At 54.5% G+C, this 15,883-nt stretch overlaps 4 protein-coding genes and 1 non-coding gene across 5 annotated transcripts; 1 reads left to right on the top strand and 4 right to left on the bottom strand.

The window, feature by feature from the left end:
- Positions 1 to 30: 30 nt before the first annotated feature.
- Positions 31 to 684, bottom strand: RhiXN_03656 (uncharacterized protein; the record flags this gene model as incomplete). Its single annotated transcript, XM_043323473.1, has 3 exons — positions 31 to 282; positions 420 to 600; positions 653 to 684. 3 exons carry the CDS (start codon positions 682 to 684, stop codon positions 31 to 33), a joined length of 465 nt encoding a protein of 154 aa, XP_043175892.1.
- Positions 685 to 1,684: 1,000 nt separating this feature from the next.
- RhiXN_12350 lies at positions 1,685 to 1,777 on the bottom strand. The gene has a single exon. It is a non-coding gene; the product is annotated as a tRNA-Met (tRNA).
- A 3,797-nt stretch (positions 1,778 to 5,574) lies between these two features.
- On the top strand, positions 5,575 to 7,860 carry RhiXN_03655 (uncharacterized protein; the record flags this gene model as incomplete). Its single annotated transcript, XM_043323472.1, has 5 exons — positions 5,575 to 6,658; positions 6,701 to 7,116; positions 7,165 to 7,219; positions 7,266 to 7,446; positions 7,494 to 7,860. The coding sequence occupies 5 exons, from the start codon at positions 5,575 to 5,577 to the stop codon at positions 7,858 to 7,860; spliced, it is 2,103 nt and encodes a 700-aa protein (XP_043175891.1).
- Positions 7,861 to 8,311: 451 nt separating this feature from the next.
- Positions 8,312 to 9,205, bottom strand: RhiXN_03654 (DNA-directed RNA polymerase II subunit RPB7; the record flags this gene model as incomplete). Its single annotated transcript, XM_043323471.1, has 7 exons — positions 8,312 to 8,359; positions 8,429 to 8,494; positions 8,577 to 8,642; positions 8,704 to 8,754; positions 8,815 to 8,928; positions 8,981 to 9,136; positions 9,194 to 9,205. The coding sequence occupies 7 exons, from the start codon at positions 9,203 to 9,205 to the stop codon at positions 8,312 to 8,314; spliced, it is 513 nt and encodes a 170-aa protein (XP_043175890.1).
- A 266-nt stretch (positions 9,206 to 9,471) lies between these two features.
- RhiXN_03653 (uncharacterized protein) lies at positions 9,472 to 14,007 on the bottom strand (the record flags this gene model as incomplete). The annotated part of the gene is made up of 4 exons (XM_043323470.1): positions 9,472 to 9,514; positions 9,566 to 10,044; positions 10,096 to 12,938; positions 13,527 to 14,007. The coding sequence occupies 4 exons, from the start codon at positions 14,005 to 14,007 to the stop codon at positions 9,472 to 9,474; spliced, it is 3,846 nt and encodes a 1,281-aa protein (XP_043175889.1).
- Between the last annotated feature and the right edge of the window lie 1,876 nt (positions 14,008 to 15,883).

Below are 15,883 nucleotides of genomic sequence, written 5' to 3'. Positions count from 1 at the left end.
ATACAACACTGGGTCACATAACCGCATTGCTTATTTTCTCCTCCGGCCTCTGGGTGTGCCGCTCCTGCCCTTGGGTTTCAAATGCCCCTCTGGTACCCATTCATTTCCGCCAGATTCAACTGCACGGCGCGCTTTCTTACCGCCTCGAGTATCTGGTTCTCGATCGCTGTCGTCAGTGGTCTGGACTCGGTCGTCGCGTTCGACAATATCTCGCCTGCGTAGCGTCACCGTTGGGTTTCTCTCAGCTTCGGCTTGGGCTGCAGCAATCTCTTCCGGAGTTACCTACGAAAGGGGACAAAATTGAGTGTCAGAAATGATATAAGAAGCAGATGGCGAGGGCGATGATCTGCACAATTTACGCGTGTCGTGCTGAACCCTGCAGTATATGGCCCAAAACTAAATACAGAATAGAAACTCACCTCCTCACCCCTCCTGAGTCGCTCTGCCAGTTCGGGAGTGATTGCAACCTTTCTCACGCTTGTTTGGAACCCAGGCGCTCCCTTTCCGAATCCCGTCTTGGAAGGCGGCCGAATATAGTTGTTGTCGACATAACGGCCAATAAAGTAAACGGCCGCTGCTGCAACCGCATACGCGGGAAGCCTAAGGAGACCAGATAAACATATTGACAAATGCAACTCAATTTCGGGCTCACAAAGAAGGGTCAAGCCAGCTGGAAGATGGCATATTCAACTTGACCATACAATACTATATCGATGTAAAGGGTCGGCCGGGTGTGATGGTCCGGAGTAAGCGCGTATGGTGGATTATGTGATCAGTCTCACTAGGCACTGAAGCGCCAGACTGGAAAATCCGTTTAAACGACCCCATGCCTCGCGCTTTCAAGTCGGCTGCGGGGGACCCGATCACATGTCAAGACGCATGTCTCGGGTCGTAGATCGAGTGCACTTTTAGATGGTTATTCCCCCCTCGAGGGTGTTGATCAGTTACTCGTCTATCAACGTGGGGAAAGAACACAAGCCATCATCCCGGCCGAAGCAGGCGCATATTCCAGACCTTGTTCAATGCGTGAGCTTGATTCGCTAGGCTTTTACGGTGATTGTTCGGTGGAATACAGGTATCGACAGTGCGCTGGCGTACTTGAGTTGAGCTTTTAAGGTGTCGAGAATAAAAGTCTACTCGAAGAAGTTCCAGTCAATTATTGGTCAGTATGATAAGAATACCTAAGCGGGAGACATAGGTAAGCACGAGGAACGACTACATGCGTGAACTCGCTCATGTGAGAACAAAGCGGACTTGCTCTCGCGTCCCGAAGCTGTTCAGGAATTTGAGCCGCAAATGAGGAGCGATGATACAATTTCCGGTACTCAATGGACTCATGGTGCCATGTATTCGACACAGGCCAAGATTGAACATGCGGATCAAGCTGGAATAATGTTCACGTAGTTTATTGGCTAGCAAAAAGGTTCATAGGACTTGCATCTCCCTTTGTGTCTCAAAGGAACAAACGATCCATTCATTTCAGGCAGAGTACCGGTTTATGAATCTACGGATTCTCATAGTTAAAGCACAACAGAACCATGCACAGTCAAACCAAGCCTCTTTTGCTGGAAAAGCGAGAATTTTAGTAATGTGCTTATTAAACTCATAGAAATAAGATTAAATGAAGACAGCTCGTAGAACAATTGAAGACGGGCTATGTGGTTTAGAAAAAGAGCAAAAGAAGTAGCTTCTCTCGGTCTCGATCCGAGGACCTCGGGGTGACAAGGCCATTATCTAATGGTATGAGCCCCGCGCGCTTCCACTGCGCTAAGAAGCTTGAATTACAAGCACCTCTAGGTAAACACAGTTGCCGTAGGAGAATGAAACCGAGCCGGAACCGGGGGCCGGACTTGCGCACTCTGTTTACGCATCCAAATGCAGCTTCGGCGATAAACGCTCGGCAATGACGACACCACGCGCCCTGAAAACATGCGGCAGGCCGAGAACCATCAAGCGCTTCAATGCGCCTCGAGGCGGTTCCCCCCACATGACCTCAATGGCGGGCTACGGACCGGACGATGGCGGGGTCAAACACGTTGTTCCCGCCCCGCTGGGATGGGATGGAGTGGATTGGCGGATAGGGGGAGGACGAACATCAAGATGGATTGCGGATTAGGGAGTTTGCATAACGCCCACAGGATACGGGGCCGCCGCTTTTTTGGATGCGCTCCAACGTCTGGGTTGGCCCGACGCTTTTTTCGAGAGGCGAGGGAGCGGATTCCCCGTAACATGCGCTCTTCAGCCCTCCCTCCCTCCCCGCAAACATTCACACGCGCGCCTTCCGCCGCTCCGCGTGCGCCGTCGCTAGGGTCCATCCCCGTCAAGAGATTGATTTGGTGATGTACAGTAACATCGGTGTGTCCGGGGGCCCAGCTGATCCGCACATGCCGGGGATTGTTTGGCGGAAATTTTCGTGTGCGGGAAGCGGGGTTGTTATTGTATAAATTTTCTCAAAATGCTTTGGCGGTCTTGGATGAGTCATCACCTTGCTGCACTGGGATGAGCGCACGCTTGATCGGCCGCCCCCCCAAGCGGGACTTGAATCCAAAGCACGACGCTGAGCTTCTTACGTACCCAGCTCGGAGCGCGTTTGATACGCCTGTCGGCAGAAACCTGATGGATCAGGGTAGCAGCGCTAGGCCTAGATTGTAGAAACCGCCGACCAGAATGGCACGACGACGGCACAGTAGCTCGATATGACGTTGGGGGGAGAGCCACAACAGTTCACTTGTTATCGTAATCCATATTCGGTACTATACAGGGGGATCCACAACAGTTGACTTGTATTCCATATTCAGTACACACACTAGTTCTTATGCGCCGTGGATACACACACGATCGGTCGCACCGCGATTTGTTATGACGCTATTGCGGGCCAGCCCGCAGATCAGAAAGCAGTCACGCACATTCAGGTTAGGACCTGTTGTGTCGTGTTCCGTAGCCTTGTGGCGGGGGTCCGGGTTCGAACCCGAGAGGTTTTTTGTATTCTTCTTTAGGTTGTTGTCTTCTTTCGGACACGAGAGGTGTGGTCTCGGTCCCCCAGCGCTCGATAGAGGCCACGGATCTGACAGAACGGGGGCTACAACAGGGAAGCAACACCGACAGTTCTACCACATGTCGAGTGTATTCCCGAACCAGGCGCGGTCCGCTTCGGGCTTAGCGATGCGCGGGAACGAGCGTGCCATACGGAGGGAGAGGATCGTCGTGCCGAGGTATTGCCTGATCACACAGAGGGCGGGGCATATTTGTTACCTCGACATCACTACTATAAATGAACCGAACCCCAGTTGGGTCTAATTCCACACGCCACCCCTCCCCTCCATTTATCCCCATTTTATGTTTGCTCTGCCGCCGTTTGTTGGAGCATGTCAGCAAGCGAGGTATGACATCGTATGGAAGACTCGACTCGCGAACCTGTCAAGAAAAAACTCACCGCTGCTGCTCGTACGAATTCGGAGTAACCAACACGTTGTAGGATCTATGCGCAGTCCGTTTGCGCTCTCGGGCTCTCCCCCCCCTCTTGAGAGATCTGGACTCGGTTCTCGGCGGCCGCTTATCGCGCGTGGGTGCAAGACGGGTGGCAGACGATGAACCTTTTCGAGTATGTGTGCGTTCGAAAAGCTCAAACGCCGGACATTGGACGACCACCGACGCCACCACCCCCTCTCTCTCTCTCTCTTCCCCCTAAGGCAATGCACGAGTGATCTTCCATGTTTAGGCACGAGGTGTGTCTTTCCGAGTGTCGGTCGGTCAGTCAGCATGGTTGGTGTGTGTGCAGGAAGGGTGGATATCTAATTCCCAATGCGGGAAAAGCGCTTGTGCGGACTGGTCCTGCCCCTTGCTGAGCGGGCACTATTTATTCCCTATATATGCGCATTCTGTACGAGTGGCAAAGATACTAGCAAGCTTTTGTGCGCAAGGCTGTGTTGCAACTCGTGTATATTCGGAATTCGTTTATTCTACCACGTCGTTAGCATTTTCCAAAATGAGTTCTTTTGAAGTTTTCAAAATAAATTTACAAAAAAGGTAAAGTGTGCGTCGAGAGACGGTACCCGACACGATGTGGCTTAATCGGTTGGGTACTCTCGGCTGTACCGAGATTTTGCCACTCAATTGCCACATGAGCCCCATAGTGTATGCTTTGTTAACCTATTCAACAGTTGATGTATCAGGCACAAGCTCATGGCTGTGACTGTGATTGTGATTTTATTTTGACGGGACTTGCTCTGCATCAAGTATCAAGACCGGTACGATTTCGCACGGCTCGTGCTCATTTCGAAGCGCTGGTGTCAGTCGAGAAACGGTGCGCAGCAGTATGGATGATGGTGTGCATGTATGTATGTACTATAGGCCAAGGGTGTGTGGGGATGCGGGTAGAGGTTGGATCGTTAGGGTAGATTCTGTCACTCGCGCGCACAGTCATCAGGGGGTGGATTGGTTGATTCCCAAGCGGCGCCGAGGACTAGTTACAAAGATACTAATGTACTCGGTCAAGAGAGTCATCGTACCATTTTAACCCAATCACGACACAAGAGGGGCGCCTTCAAATATGTAACCCCCGGCCAAACGACCCGTTCAGGAAACACACAAGAACCTAGTATCAGAGCCCGAGTCGACATTCGAAAAGCCAAGCAACGCCGATCGGTTTATAGAGCCAAGTCTCGAACCGGATACTATATCCCGTGGGGGAGAAGATAAAGATGCGAGCCATTGGCGTTACGGGATGAACTGTATAGTAGTGCAAATCACGCCAGCGACCGACTTGTGCAACTGTGCGACTGTGCGACTGTGCGATTGTGGCGTGCGTTGACTTGCCTTGGGCTTCTAGGTTGTAAATGAGTCGAGGGGAAAGATGGGCCGATGGGGTGGTAAGGGTGATCGGGTTCGGTGTGTTGGAATGAATGGCGGGGTCTATTTGGAGGTGGGTGTATGCGCTAGTTTCATGCTGTGCGATTACCTCGGGTGATGATGGTGCTTCACACTGCCCCGGCACGATACTTTAATCGCGTCTGCAGGCGCGCGGTGGATCAGAACACAGGGAGGGGACAAAGTATACGAAACCAAGTGGGAGGGTGGTATACTGCACGTGCACCTTTGTTGGGTACCGCCTCTTCCTCACGCGAAAGGTGACAGCGAGAAAGGGCGAGTTGATGGGGGACAAAAACGAGGGAAATGGAGTCAAATGCAACGATGGGGAGGTGTGGATTGTGTGTGTGTGTGTGATTGGAACGAGGTGGGTGCGAGGCGCGCGGTATGGCTGGCTTGATATGGGAATGGCGGTGGAGAGGCTGGTTGGACGTGCATGCATAGGAATCGGGGTGGCGCTGGGACAGACGAGCGAGATTCCCACAGTTGCTTCCGGCGGGTTCTGTTTGAGCGCAATCGGGTGCCCGCTTCTCGGGGTGACCGGGGTCAGGGCGGGCGAGGCGTCGGGCCAAACAGGATAGAGAAGCGGGTGTCTGGGGGCGGGGGCGGGCGTCGGATTGTGATATGAGCGCGGGAGGGTTGGGTGCCCTGGGGTGCCGGTATCTGTTTCCCCCTTCTGTGTTTCCCTCCCCCCCGTTTGACTGCACGATGGAGGCTGAAGCTGCGAGTGCGACGGCTGCGACGACTACGACGACTGCGACTACGACGACGACGACAGGGTCACCGCCACCTTCGCAATCACAGGCTGAAGACGAAGGCACACCGGTGAGACGGGAGAGCAAGCGGCTGCGGGACAAGGCGCCTGGACCGGTGCTGGTGAATCTGCCGCCGCACCCACCACGGGACGGATCGAACTCGACACCACTGCACTTTTCGACCAAACACTACCCAGCAAGTGCACATGGGGAACGACGACAGCAGCAACACACACACTTTCCCCGACTGCCGCCAGACCACGCACCAGGGCCGCTGCCAGACGGAGCGAGCGCCAGCTTCTCGTATCGCGGACCACCACAGCCACCTGTGCCGGGGGCAGCACCGCCAGTCCCGCCCCCGCCGGGTGGCACACCGCTCGTGCTGGACCGAGAGCGCCCGGCACCGGCAGCCGAATTTGAATACAGCGGGGCCTCGCAGCAGGCCGTGCTCGCCAACATGCTCTCCCAGCGCATCGACCAGGTCGACCAGTTGCGCACCCAGCTCGCCCATGCCGAGGCCCGCATCGCAAGCCTAAGCGCCCGCTCCAACCCCTCTGCTGCCCTCGCCCAGGCCGAGTCCCGTGCGGAACAGGCCGAGGCACGTCTTGCTGCCATCAAGGAGGCATGGCGCGGTGTCGAGTCCTATCTCGACATGCTCAGCCGCAGAGAGGCCGAGGCACGCTCTGCCTTTGTCCGCACCCTCGGCACGGGCGAGATTGGTGTCCCCCCCAGTGTCCCCATGTTTGCCAATCCCCCCACCAGCCCCTATCTCCCTGTCCGCCCCCCCGTGCCCCCCAATGTCCCCACCCGAGGCACCACCTTCCCCGCCCTGCCCCCTGCCCCTGTCCCCGGCGGCAACCCCGTCATATGGCGGCACGAGAGCGGCCGACGACGCCCCGCTGCTGCCGAGGACAACGACGAGCCTCCGACTAAGCGCCCACGAGGCGAGCGCGATCGACGGGGCCGGGACCGAGAGCTGCGAAAGGAAAAGGCCCGCTTCAGCGACTCGCCCAGTCCCCCGCCTGCTGGCAAGGTGGGTCCCTATGAGATCATCCTGGATGGTGCTAACATGTGAACAGAAGGAGTCGGACCTCTCGCCCCCCATTGCATCGATTACCGACAAGGACGCCGACCCGATGCAGATGCCGACGCAGACGAAGAGGTCGACCAGATTGTCGACGATGTCGAGATGGCTCCTCCTTCCACCACCGCCACATCCACCACTACCACCACCACCAAAAAGCCAACCTCGCCCGATACAGGAGACAAGGACGCCGAGGGTTCTCCCGACACCGACACTGACCTCTCGGTCGACGAGGAGCTGCTCAAGCTCACCTCCAAGGCCAAGAAGCCCCGTCGAGAGCGAGAATACGCCGAGGTCGACCGAGAGTTTGCGCGCACCGATTACAGCGCCGCCTATCCCCCCCATCCCGAGTATGGCCGCCACTATGGAGGCTGGTATGGCGAGTATTACCATCCAGAAGAGTATCGCGAGGTGAGTGCCGGGGAGTCTATGGTTATTCAGGTATTGATGGGTCGTTAGCCCGTGGCAAGAGGATATCCTGCGCCTCCCAGAGCTGAATTTGCCCAGCGAAATGGTGAGTATCTCTTTGCCCCCTTGTGATACAATCTAATTCGTGGCAGGCTCCGCCCCGGCAGGCGCTGCCCCCTGGTACGCCCACCTCAAGCCCAACCCAGCCCAGACGACCAACACCCAAGGCCAGCGCACATGTCGCCAGTGCGGTCTCCCCGGTCGCTACAAGGAAGGCAAGTGTGTCGAAAAGTGGGGACCAGGTCCCGAAGGTCCCGGAACCGTCTGCGACCGGTGAGTGGCACCGAGCCCTCGATTTCCATGCCACTAACTCGTATTAGATGCCGCAAAAAGATGAAGCGCGTTGAGCGCAGGGGCACGGCCGATGCCTCGGTCCTCGCCCAGAACCTCTCCATGTCGGCCCACCCGCCACCCCAGTCCTCGTTTTCGTCCCAGACCCAGACGCAGCCCCCACCCCCGACGACCCAGTCGACTCAAATGAGCCAGACCCAGCTCGGCACCCAGTATTCTCCTCCACCACGATGGCAGAATGGCCGCAGCTACGACAGTAATGGTCCCGCTGCCGCCGACAAGCGCTACGACGTTCTTCCCAGGGACTATGGAAAGCGCGATGGCAGCGTCGAGGGCAAGGGAAGCATCGCCAAGGAAAAAGACGCAGACAAGGATGCCGAGGGTGAAGTTGCCTAGGGCCCGTCCCCACCACTTGTATATCTACTACTCGCTATCTACTCCACATCTCCACACTGTCCACACCTTCACGCCCACCCGACACATCAACGACGTAAAACTATGATCCTCGACGATATGTTTACTTAATCTGGACTCTATGCTCTTATTATGTTTCTGGTCCCCTTTTCGTTTTTTGTTGTGTCTCTTTTTTGTTTTCTCTTTTTTCGTGTTGTAGGTTGTGTGTGTGTGACTGTTTTTGTACGATTTTGCTGCGTGGGAAATGAATGTGGGAGTCTCTTGGATGAACGAAATGTACGGCCAGTCGCTTTGGGACTGGGGTGATTCGAGAGCGAGAATGAATAATAATGATACATTATATATGATGCTTGCATGTGTATACAAAACCGGGGTTCTCTTTTTTGCAACTCGAGCAGACGTGTGTCCAAGGTAGGAAATCAGGTATATCGATCTAGTCTATAACGCCCAACGAGTCTTCTTTAATCGTTCCAATCGCAAACTGGAAACATTCAGTCAATGTTTGTGGGGGCGCTTGTATCTGGAGACGCCGCGAGAGAGAAAGACCTACAATTTCAGTCGCGTCCACACGCGTGCCGACGATTTTTAGTCGAACGTGCGTGCCCTTGTCTATAATCTACGTGTCCCAAAGCACGACCATCAGTTCCCCAACTCTCCCATGATTCCTGTTCGCTCCCCTGGCGTTGTTGCAGACTTACCTGGTCGTCCGACGCAAACGACGGTGGATTCGAGTTGGGATCGAATTTCATGTCTGGATGGATCAACTAGCGGTGGGTATTGTCCATTGTATCAGTCGAAAAGCAAAACGAATATGGGGGAACGTACGTGGCTGGACACAAACACCTGCAACGGTCCCACTTCTGCGAAAAATCCCATCTTTCCGATGTGTCCCCATTGAGTTCAAACGTGAGCAGGATAGAAATAAAGACACCCCACCTTGTTCACGTTTGTCACGACCCCATCGACGACTTCGCCCTTGAACGGCTTGAACACGATCGCTCGGTACTTGGTCACAAACTCGGCCTGGCCCGTCCCGCTCATCACCATTCCCTACACCCCAAGTATAAGAAACCTCGCCAGGTTACGAATGAAACAAACACACCTTTCCCACATCGACGATGCCCAAAACGGCGATAATGTACCCGAACCGCCCGGAACATGTCCCTTCAACATCCGCGTAGAGCTTGGTCTCCAGGTACTGCGTCATCCGCGGTCCGAAATACGACGGATGGAGCAGGATACGATGCGTCAGTTCTTTCTGTACATGTTTTCAGTCAATTCTTTCGTTCTATCACTTGTATGGCCCGAGGCGTACGATGAAGAACATGGTGGCTGGGCTCAAGGTCTATTCAGGGTTTCGCGGGTCATGTGCGTAAATTCGTATTCGGGTCGTGACAGACTTAAATTATACAGCTGATTTCGCCGTCTAAAAAGACAAAGCGCGCAAAAAAAAGGCCAAAATCAAAAGAGGAGTGTGCGTGTGGAGAGGTTGGTACAATTGCTCGATCGAAAGGTAAGGTGTAGGAGAACGGTCCACGAACACGAACAGAGAGGGTCACAGTAAATAATTCAGACAAGAAAACAAAAATGGATTCAAGAAGACGAGGGCTGGACTGCTTTGCTTGAGAGTATAGACCTATAAGCTAGATTAATAGACATTTCACGATCAAATAATGGCAAAACTCACGTAAGGAGTTTTTCGAGGGTCAATGACTCTTCTTTACGTCTGTTGGACTCTTCACGGTGCCTCGTCTCCATCTCATCATACACCCGTCGCATCTCTTGCAAGCTCACTCGTGCGGCGTCGAGTGCCATGCGCAAGTCCTGATCGGTCTGCTGCGTCGGAACAGACGTCTCGTCGCTCCCGCTGCCAACGTTGTCCGCACCACCTTGCGTGGCCAGCGTCAAGTGCGCAACAGCCGACAAACGCTCGTCAGAGGCCTTTTTGCGTTGTCGTTCCTGGCGAGCTCGGCGCAAAGTCTCGGAGCGCTGGTGTCGCCGGGCAACGGTGATGTCAGAAAACACGGAGCGGGCTTCCTGTGCTATATGCGAAAAGTTGGTGTCTCGCAGGATCGAGCGAGATAACAAAAGATGAGTCTGGTGCTGGTCTGGAGGTGCAGCAGCGAGGATCATCGTCGCGTCCGTCTCGCGATCGATTTCGCGGAACTAGTCATACAAAGTCAACACCATGCCGTTTACTCTTCACTTGTCACTCACGAGTTTAACCATCTGCTCCCACTTTTGTTCAAATCTCCTCTTCCGCTTGGCAGGATTAACGAAATACGTAGGGTGAAACTCATTCTCGAGCTCATCGTCATCAGACTCTTCGAGCCAGACCTCTTCCATCTCCGTCTCGGTCTCAAACTCGGTCTCAGCCTCGGGCACACGCTTTGCCTCGGTCTCGGCTTCAGACGCGGTATCGTTGGGAACAGTGCTCTCTGGGCGGTACTCCTCCATCATGCGCCTGCGGCGACTGCCCTTTGTTCCCATTCTCGGTCCTCCGAACCGCTTGCCTCCATAAGGAAGTCCGACTGGCTGGTGGGACGGCGACGATTGAGTGCTTTGCGGTTCAACCGGCGGCAGGAATGGATTGTGTGAAAAAGGAGAAGCCATAAACGAGCTCACAACCGACGGGGCACGGTACGGATCCATAGCATATTGTTGGGCGTAGTTGTAGGGTTGTTGATACACCTGCTGCTGATGATGGTTGTACATCACCGTTTGGGCGCGTGTCATATGACCTGGCTGGCCGTTTCTAATATCACCAGAGACGACGGATGGTCCACTACCAGTGCTAGGAGTGGGAGGAACAGGTGCCGAAGGTCGAATATGGTTAGGGTACTGGTTCCAGCCATCGAGGAACGAGCCGCTCGCAGAGGAAGACAGGTCCTGCGGGTAGCCATAGTTGTACTGTTGGTGATGCGGATCCCGCCCGTTCATTTGACGGCCATTCATCTGATGCATGCCCATTCCCTGATGACCGGCTCCCATTTGCTGTAATGCATACTGAGATTGCGCGAAACCCATCGATGGGTACATTTGCCCTTGCCCATTGGGGTACCCCATATCCTGAGTATGGATGTGGTTCACCGTAGGCGGGCCGACGCTGAAATTACTATATCCTCCAAAGCCCCGTTGGCCGTATCCGCCGCCATCTCCGGGCAAGGGCACCGAAGGTGAACGAGGAGTCTTCAAGTCTTCGGCCTCGGAACTACCCGAACCGCTACCATGCCCAGCCGAGGGAGCAGGGAGGGGGGATCGCCCCCCTGCACGACCGTTGACTTCAGGCGACCTATGCTGCTGCTGAGGTTGGGGTTGATGTTGCTGTTGGAACGCGGTCGCAGGATCCATGGGCGGTGGTTGGACTTGAGCCTGATCGCCCCGGCCTCGGGATCTGGATCGACCACGGGCAGATGCGGGGGCGGGAGCAGCCTGAACAGGAGGTTGATTCGGATGAGAAAGTGGGTGCTGGCTCTGAGTGTGATTCGCCCAGTCCATAACGGCTTGGTCCACCGGGCGCTGTTGCTGGTGCATGGGCGGAATAGGCTCGTGCTCGTGTTCATCGTGGTCGAGATCTTCGTTAAACGGAACAATACCAGTTCCGGGTGCGCGCGCACCCCACTGAGGTTGTTGGACAGGGGGAGGGGCTCTGGGTGGTTGCTGCTGTTGCTGAGCAAACGACGATGCATGCGAACCGGACCGGCTGCGATAAGGATCATCATATGAATAAGGTGGCGTGTTGGCCGCAGGGGCGGGAGCAGGAGGAGCGGGCTGGCGTCCTCTCAAATTCGGGCTAGGCGATGGTCCACGACCAGTTTGGATTCTGGGAGGCGCCGGTGCAGGTTGTGGTTTCTCAGGGACGGCCTTGGATTGATTATCGTGCAAGTCTAGATGCAAACCACCGTGTTGTTGGTGAATTGGAGGAGGAGATAGGGTCTCATAGCGCGTGGTGATCGGCATTGTGGCATTGCGCGTCATGGGTGGCTGGGGATGAGATTGAGGTACACTCGAAGTCGATGTCTGCGTCACGACCTTGGGGCGACGGATAGAACCCTGCCTTTCGGGTTGCTGCTGCTGCTGTTGCTGCTGTTGCTGTGCCCATGCAGCAGTAGGGTTATTTTCCTTAAAATCAATCGAACCACCACCCGTCCCGCGATGGCCGCGTAGGGCAGCAGCACCATCCCGCGGGCTCCTCAAATGATTACGGTCGGGCATTTCGTCAATCGGGTCATCAAGTGGAACTGCAGCCGTCCACGATTCTTGCATCTTGGTCGGTCCAAGCACGCTAGCTGGAGTCCGATGTTGTGGACGCGGATGGACAGGAGATATAGGGACTGGTTGGGCTTGGATGAGATTGACGACGGTGCTCAGAGTAGGAGCGGTAGGACCAGCCCCAATGAGCTGAGGGACATACGGCGGACTCTGTAATTCGGGAGGAGACGGAGAGTCTGGAAGAGTAGGAGGCGAGTTGGTCGTCGTCACCGTGTTAGGATATGAGCGCGCAGTCTGGAGCGAGGGCGTCTCAAAACTATCAATCGAGCTGGATGTGGAGCCAGATCCCATCGCGGGTGGTGGGGGCGGTGGCGCATAAGCCTGTCTAGGAGGCTGGGAAGGCGAAGAACCGCCCTGGGCAGGACGGATGGACTGGATTTGAGGAGACCCAGTAGAAGGAGGGGGAGGCGTCGCGCGGTACGGTTGGTGGATCGGGGATGGATTTGGAGGCAAATGTTGCGCTAGTTGTTGCTGCGAGTAGAAGCCCGCCTGGGATGACGGGTTGCTGTTCTTGCTCCCGCCGCCCGCGCTAGTACTGTTCCCACTTACAGACCCGGCACTTCCGCGCTTGGCCTTGGCGACAGTTTCGCGCGTCGGGGTGGTCTCGAGGCCCGAGCCACCCGATGCGCTCCCCGAATCGTACGCGCCCGGAATGGTGAGTGCGCCTGCGCTGGTGTTGGCCGTCGAGGCGGATGTAGGTGCGGTAGTATGCGAGCCCGAGGTGTTAGAGTGTGCCGAGAGCGTGGGCGAACGGAGGGCTGCCTGGTCGCGCTCCCAGTCTCCCGAGCCTGCAGGGATAGGTTGGTTGATCAGGCCAAGTGGTGGAGATGGGGTTTGATGTAGTCGAGGCGGGTGATTGCGTTTGATAGGGGATGCAGTTTGAGGGTCCAGGTGCGGACAAGGCGTGGTCGGGTTCGAATGATGGAGCAAGTCAGAACGAGCGGGCACGTTTGCGTCGATGTTCCAGGTCGTGCACAGCAAAATAGTCGACCAAAACAACACGCGTGTTTGCGAAACAAGCGATAATTAACAAAAGTAAACGTTAGCAATACGTCCTTTCCAAAACGGACGTAAATCAATAAGACGCAGATGGGAGTATTAAATTGCCCTATTCAGAGGATGAAAAGGCCCCGTTTTACTCCCGCGGGTAATGCATCCTGGCCGTGTGAGCTAGAAGTCTACCCGCTCACCCCTAGATGTCCAACCCACAGCATGCGACTAGCTAGCAATTACCAACCCAAACGACCGCTCGGGACATGGTGGTCGTGTGCGATTCATTAACACATGCCCACCCATCCAGGCACTCAATCCCAGCCAAACCCGAGTTCCGAACTCGTCCGGCCGACTCGATTCATGCCAAGCCATATGCCACTCACGTTTAGCTCTGGACGTTGGGTCCTGCACCTGAGGAAATGGAACCTGATAGTCGGGAGCGGGCTCCATCTTGGGTTGTGCAGGTGTTTTGGGTTCCTTGCGTACAGGAGTAACTGCAACCGTTGGGGTGGTCGGCTCTGATACAGGCGCAGGCAAGTCTTTTACTGGTTCTGATTGCTGCTTGTCCGGAGCCGGTTCTTGCTCCTTGTCGCTCTCTTTCCGTAAATCGGCGCGAACTTCAAGGGCGTCAAGCGTTACGGGCAGACTGTTTTCGGTGCCGCGGCGCTTTCGATTTTGGTTGCGGGTGCGGATCGCGGTGGAGCCGTCAACCGAGTGGGGCGAATTACTGCGTTCAAGTCCGAGCGCATTAGTCGATGGAGCAGGTTGGACAAATACATAGGTATTGTTATTCAGTGAAGGTTCATTGGTTGTCGGCGTCGTTTGAGTGTTATAGAAGAAGCGCGGAAACGGCGGACGTAACATGACGATTAACGGCGAGAGCAAGAGATGGGTCAGCGCAAAGACCAAGTCAGCACAAGACAGGACAAGGCGTAATTGATCCGCCACACACAGGGGCAACCTCATACTCACCGTTTGGATTCAACGAGGCCGGCCGAAGGCTGGGAACGAGGCCGGTGTAATGCTCTAGGGCAGGGGGCGCGGAAAAGCGGGATCGAGGCGGGTCGGGGCGTTTTTCAGGGCTCGAGAAGCAGTAGCGTTGTGCGTGCGCAATGTGTATGATGGATATGATGAATATGACAAACAGTTGAGCGGCAGGCGGTCAGTCAGTCGAGTATCAAGCACAAGAATGAAATCAGCACGAGGCACAAGGTGGTCCACACGTGTCTGTGCTTCCGGTCCAATCGTAGCGTAATCAGCTCCGTCAACACCTGGACGGAACCAATCTATGTGCACACCGACGGTGTTTGGCGGGAAGAAAAAACGAGGCAGAGGGAGAAAAAAGAACGCTCGTCGTGGTTGTTATACCGCAGCCTATCCGGCCGTAGATCATCTCCCGAAGACTGACTAGAAAGGAAGCACAATGTGACGAGCACTCGTCAATGTCACTACATATCCCGACATTAATAAGCTGCTTACTGCACCAGTCCCGTCGTCCTCGTCGTTCACACTGCCTTCCTCGTCGTCCGGCCATCGAGGTCTGACACGTGCACAACACTAGGCGCCTCGGCCTCGAGGCTCCGGCATGGATCACCGCGAACGATGATCAGCGTGCATCACAAAAACCCATCATGCCGTATTAGCCCACTCCGGCAGTCTTGCATAACCTTCCCTATCCGGTTCAAGCTCCAGTCGTTGCCTAACCGGTCGTTCCCGCCCACAGTGCCTATCCCGATGTTGTTTAAAAAATACAAAAGAACGCATTTGTCGGTGTGCAGCATTGTACCAGCCCTTTGTTAAATGTAATACTTCAGGAATTTTACCGTCGCAACAAGAGCGCGCGCAAACAGCGAGCAGCTTCCCACGAGATAGGATACTCGAAGCACCAGAAAAAGCGATAAGCAGAAATCCAATGCCAAAATGACAGAAGCAAGGATGGCGCATCTGGAGATTGGAGCTGATCGTCGTTGGTTTGTTGCTCCCTAACCGCTCTATGTTGTCAGCGTAACAAACAGGACGCGCGTTCGGCCAAATTAATCTCAAACAGAGACAAAGCTTCTCCGATCCGAGTGTCCCGCCAGTAGATTACCAAGACGGACCACAATAATATTTCGATACAGGTACCCTATTGTAGTCTCGTATCGAATATTACTATCTTTCAGTCTATGTGGTGTTGATATATCTGTACTGACCGGTTGATGCTGAGCAGGTCTGTTGATGAAGAACAATTGTCACCAACAACACATGTAACAACCAGCAAGGAAAACATGATAAATATTGCCAACCCTTGGTCTCTTTGCCAAGCTTATTGATGATTCTTGTGAGCATATAGAAAACAAATATCCATATCTATGCTCATGATTGTTAAATAAAAGAACACAATCAACCAGCAACACATACATGTACTGCCACTATTGCACTTATGCCTGCTGTCCTCCGTCCCAGTTGTAGCGGCTCTCCATTTATCATATATAATTTGACTATAGTTGCCTTGGCTTGTGGCTAAGTGAGGAGCTTGAGCAGTATAGCCATATAACCAAAGAGTTATTCATTGTTGATAACAAAGCATCTCTTCTTAGGCATGACAGTGCCTAATCAATTTTCTTGTAAGAGGGAGCTGAAAGAGAATCCAAGGGACAGATGGTAACAACATATTGGCATGCCACTAATCAAAATGTGGATCAGGGAGGCCTAAAGATTCCATCTGAATTCTAACAACACTTTTAATTTATTTACAATG

This window comes from Rhizoctonia solani, chromosome 1 (assembly GCF_016906535.1).
Source record: "Rhizoctonia solani chromosome 1, complete sequence".
NCBI lineage: Eukaryota > Fungi > Basidiomycota > Agaricomycetes > Cantharellales > Ceratobasidiaceae > Rhizoctonia > Rhizoctonia solani.
Note: the sequence above shows the minus strand (reverse complement) of the source record. Positions and strands in the feature narration are given on the sequence as shown.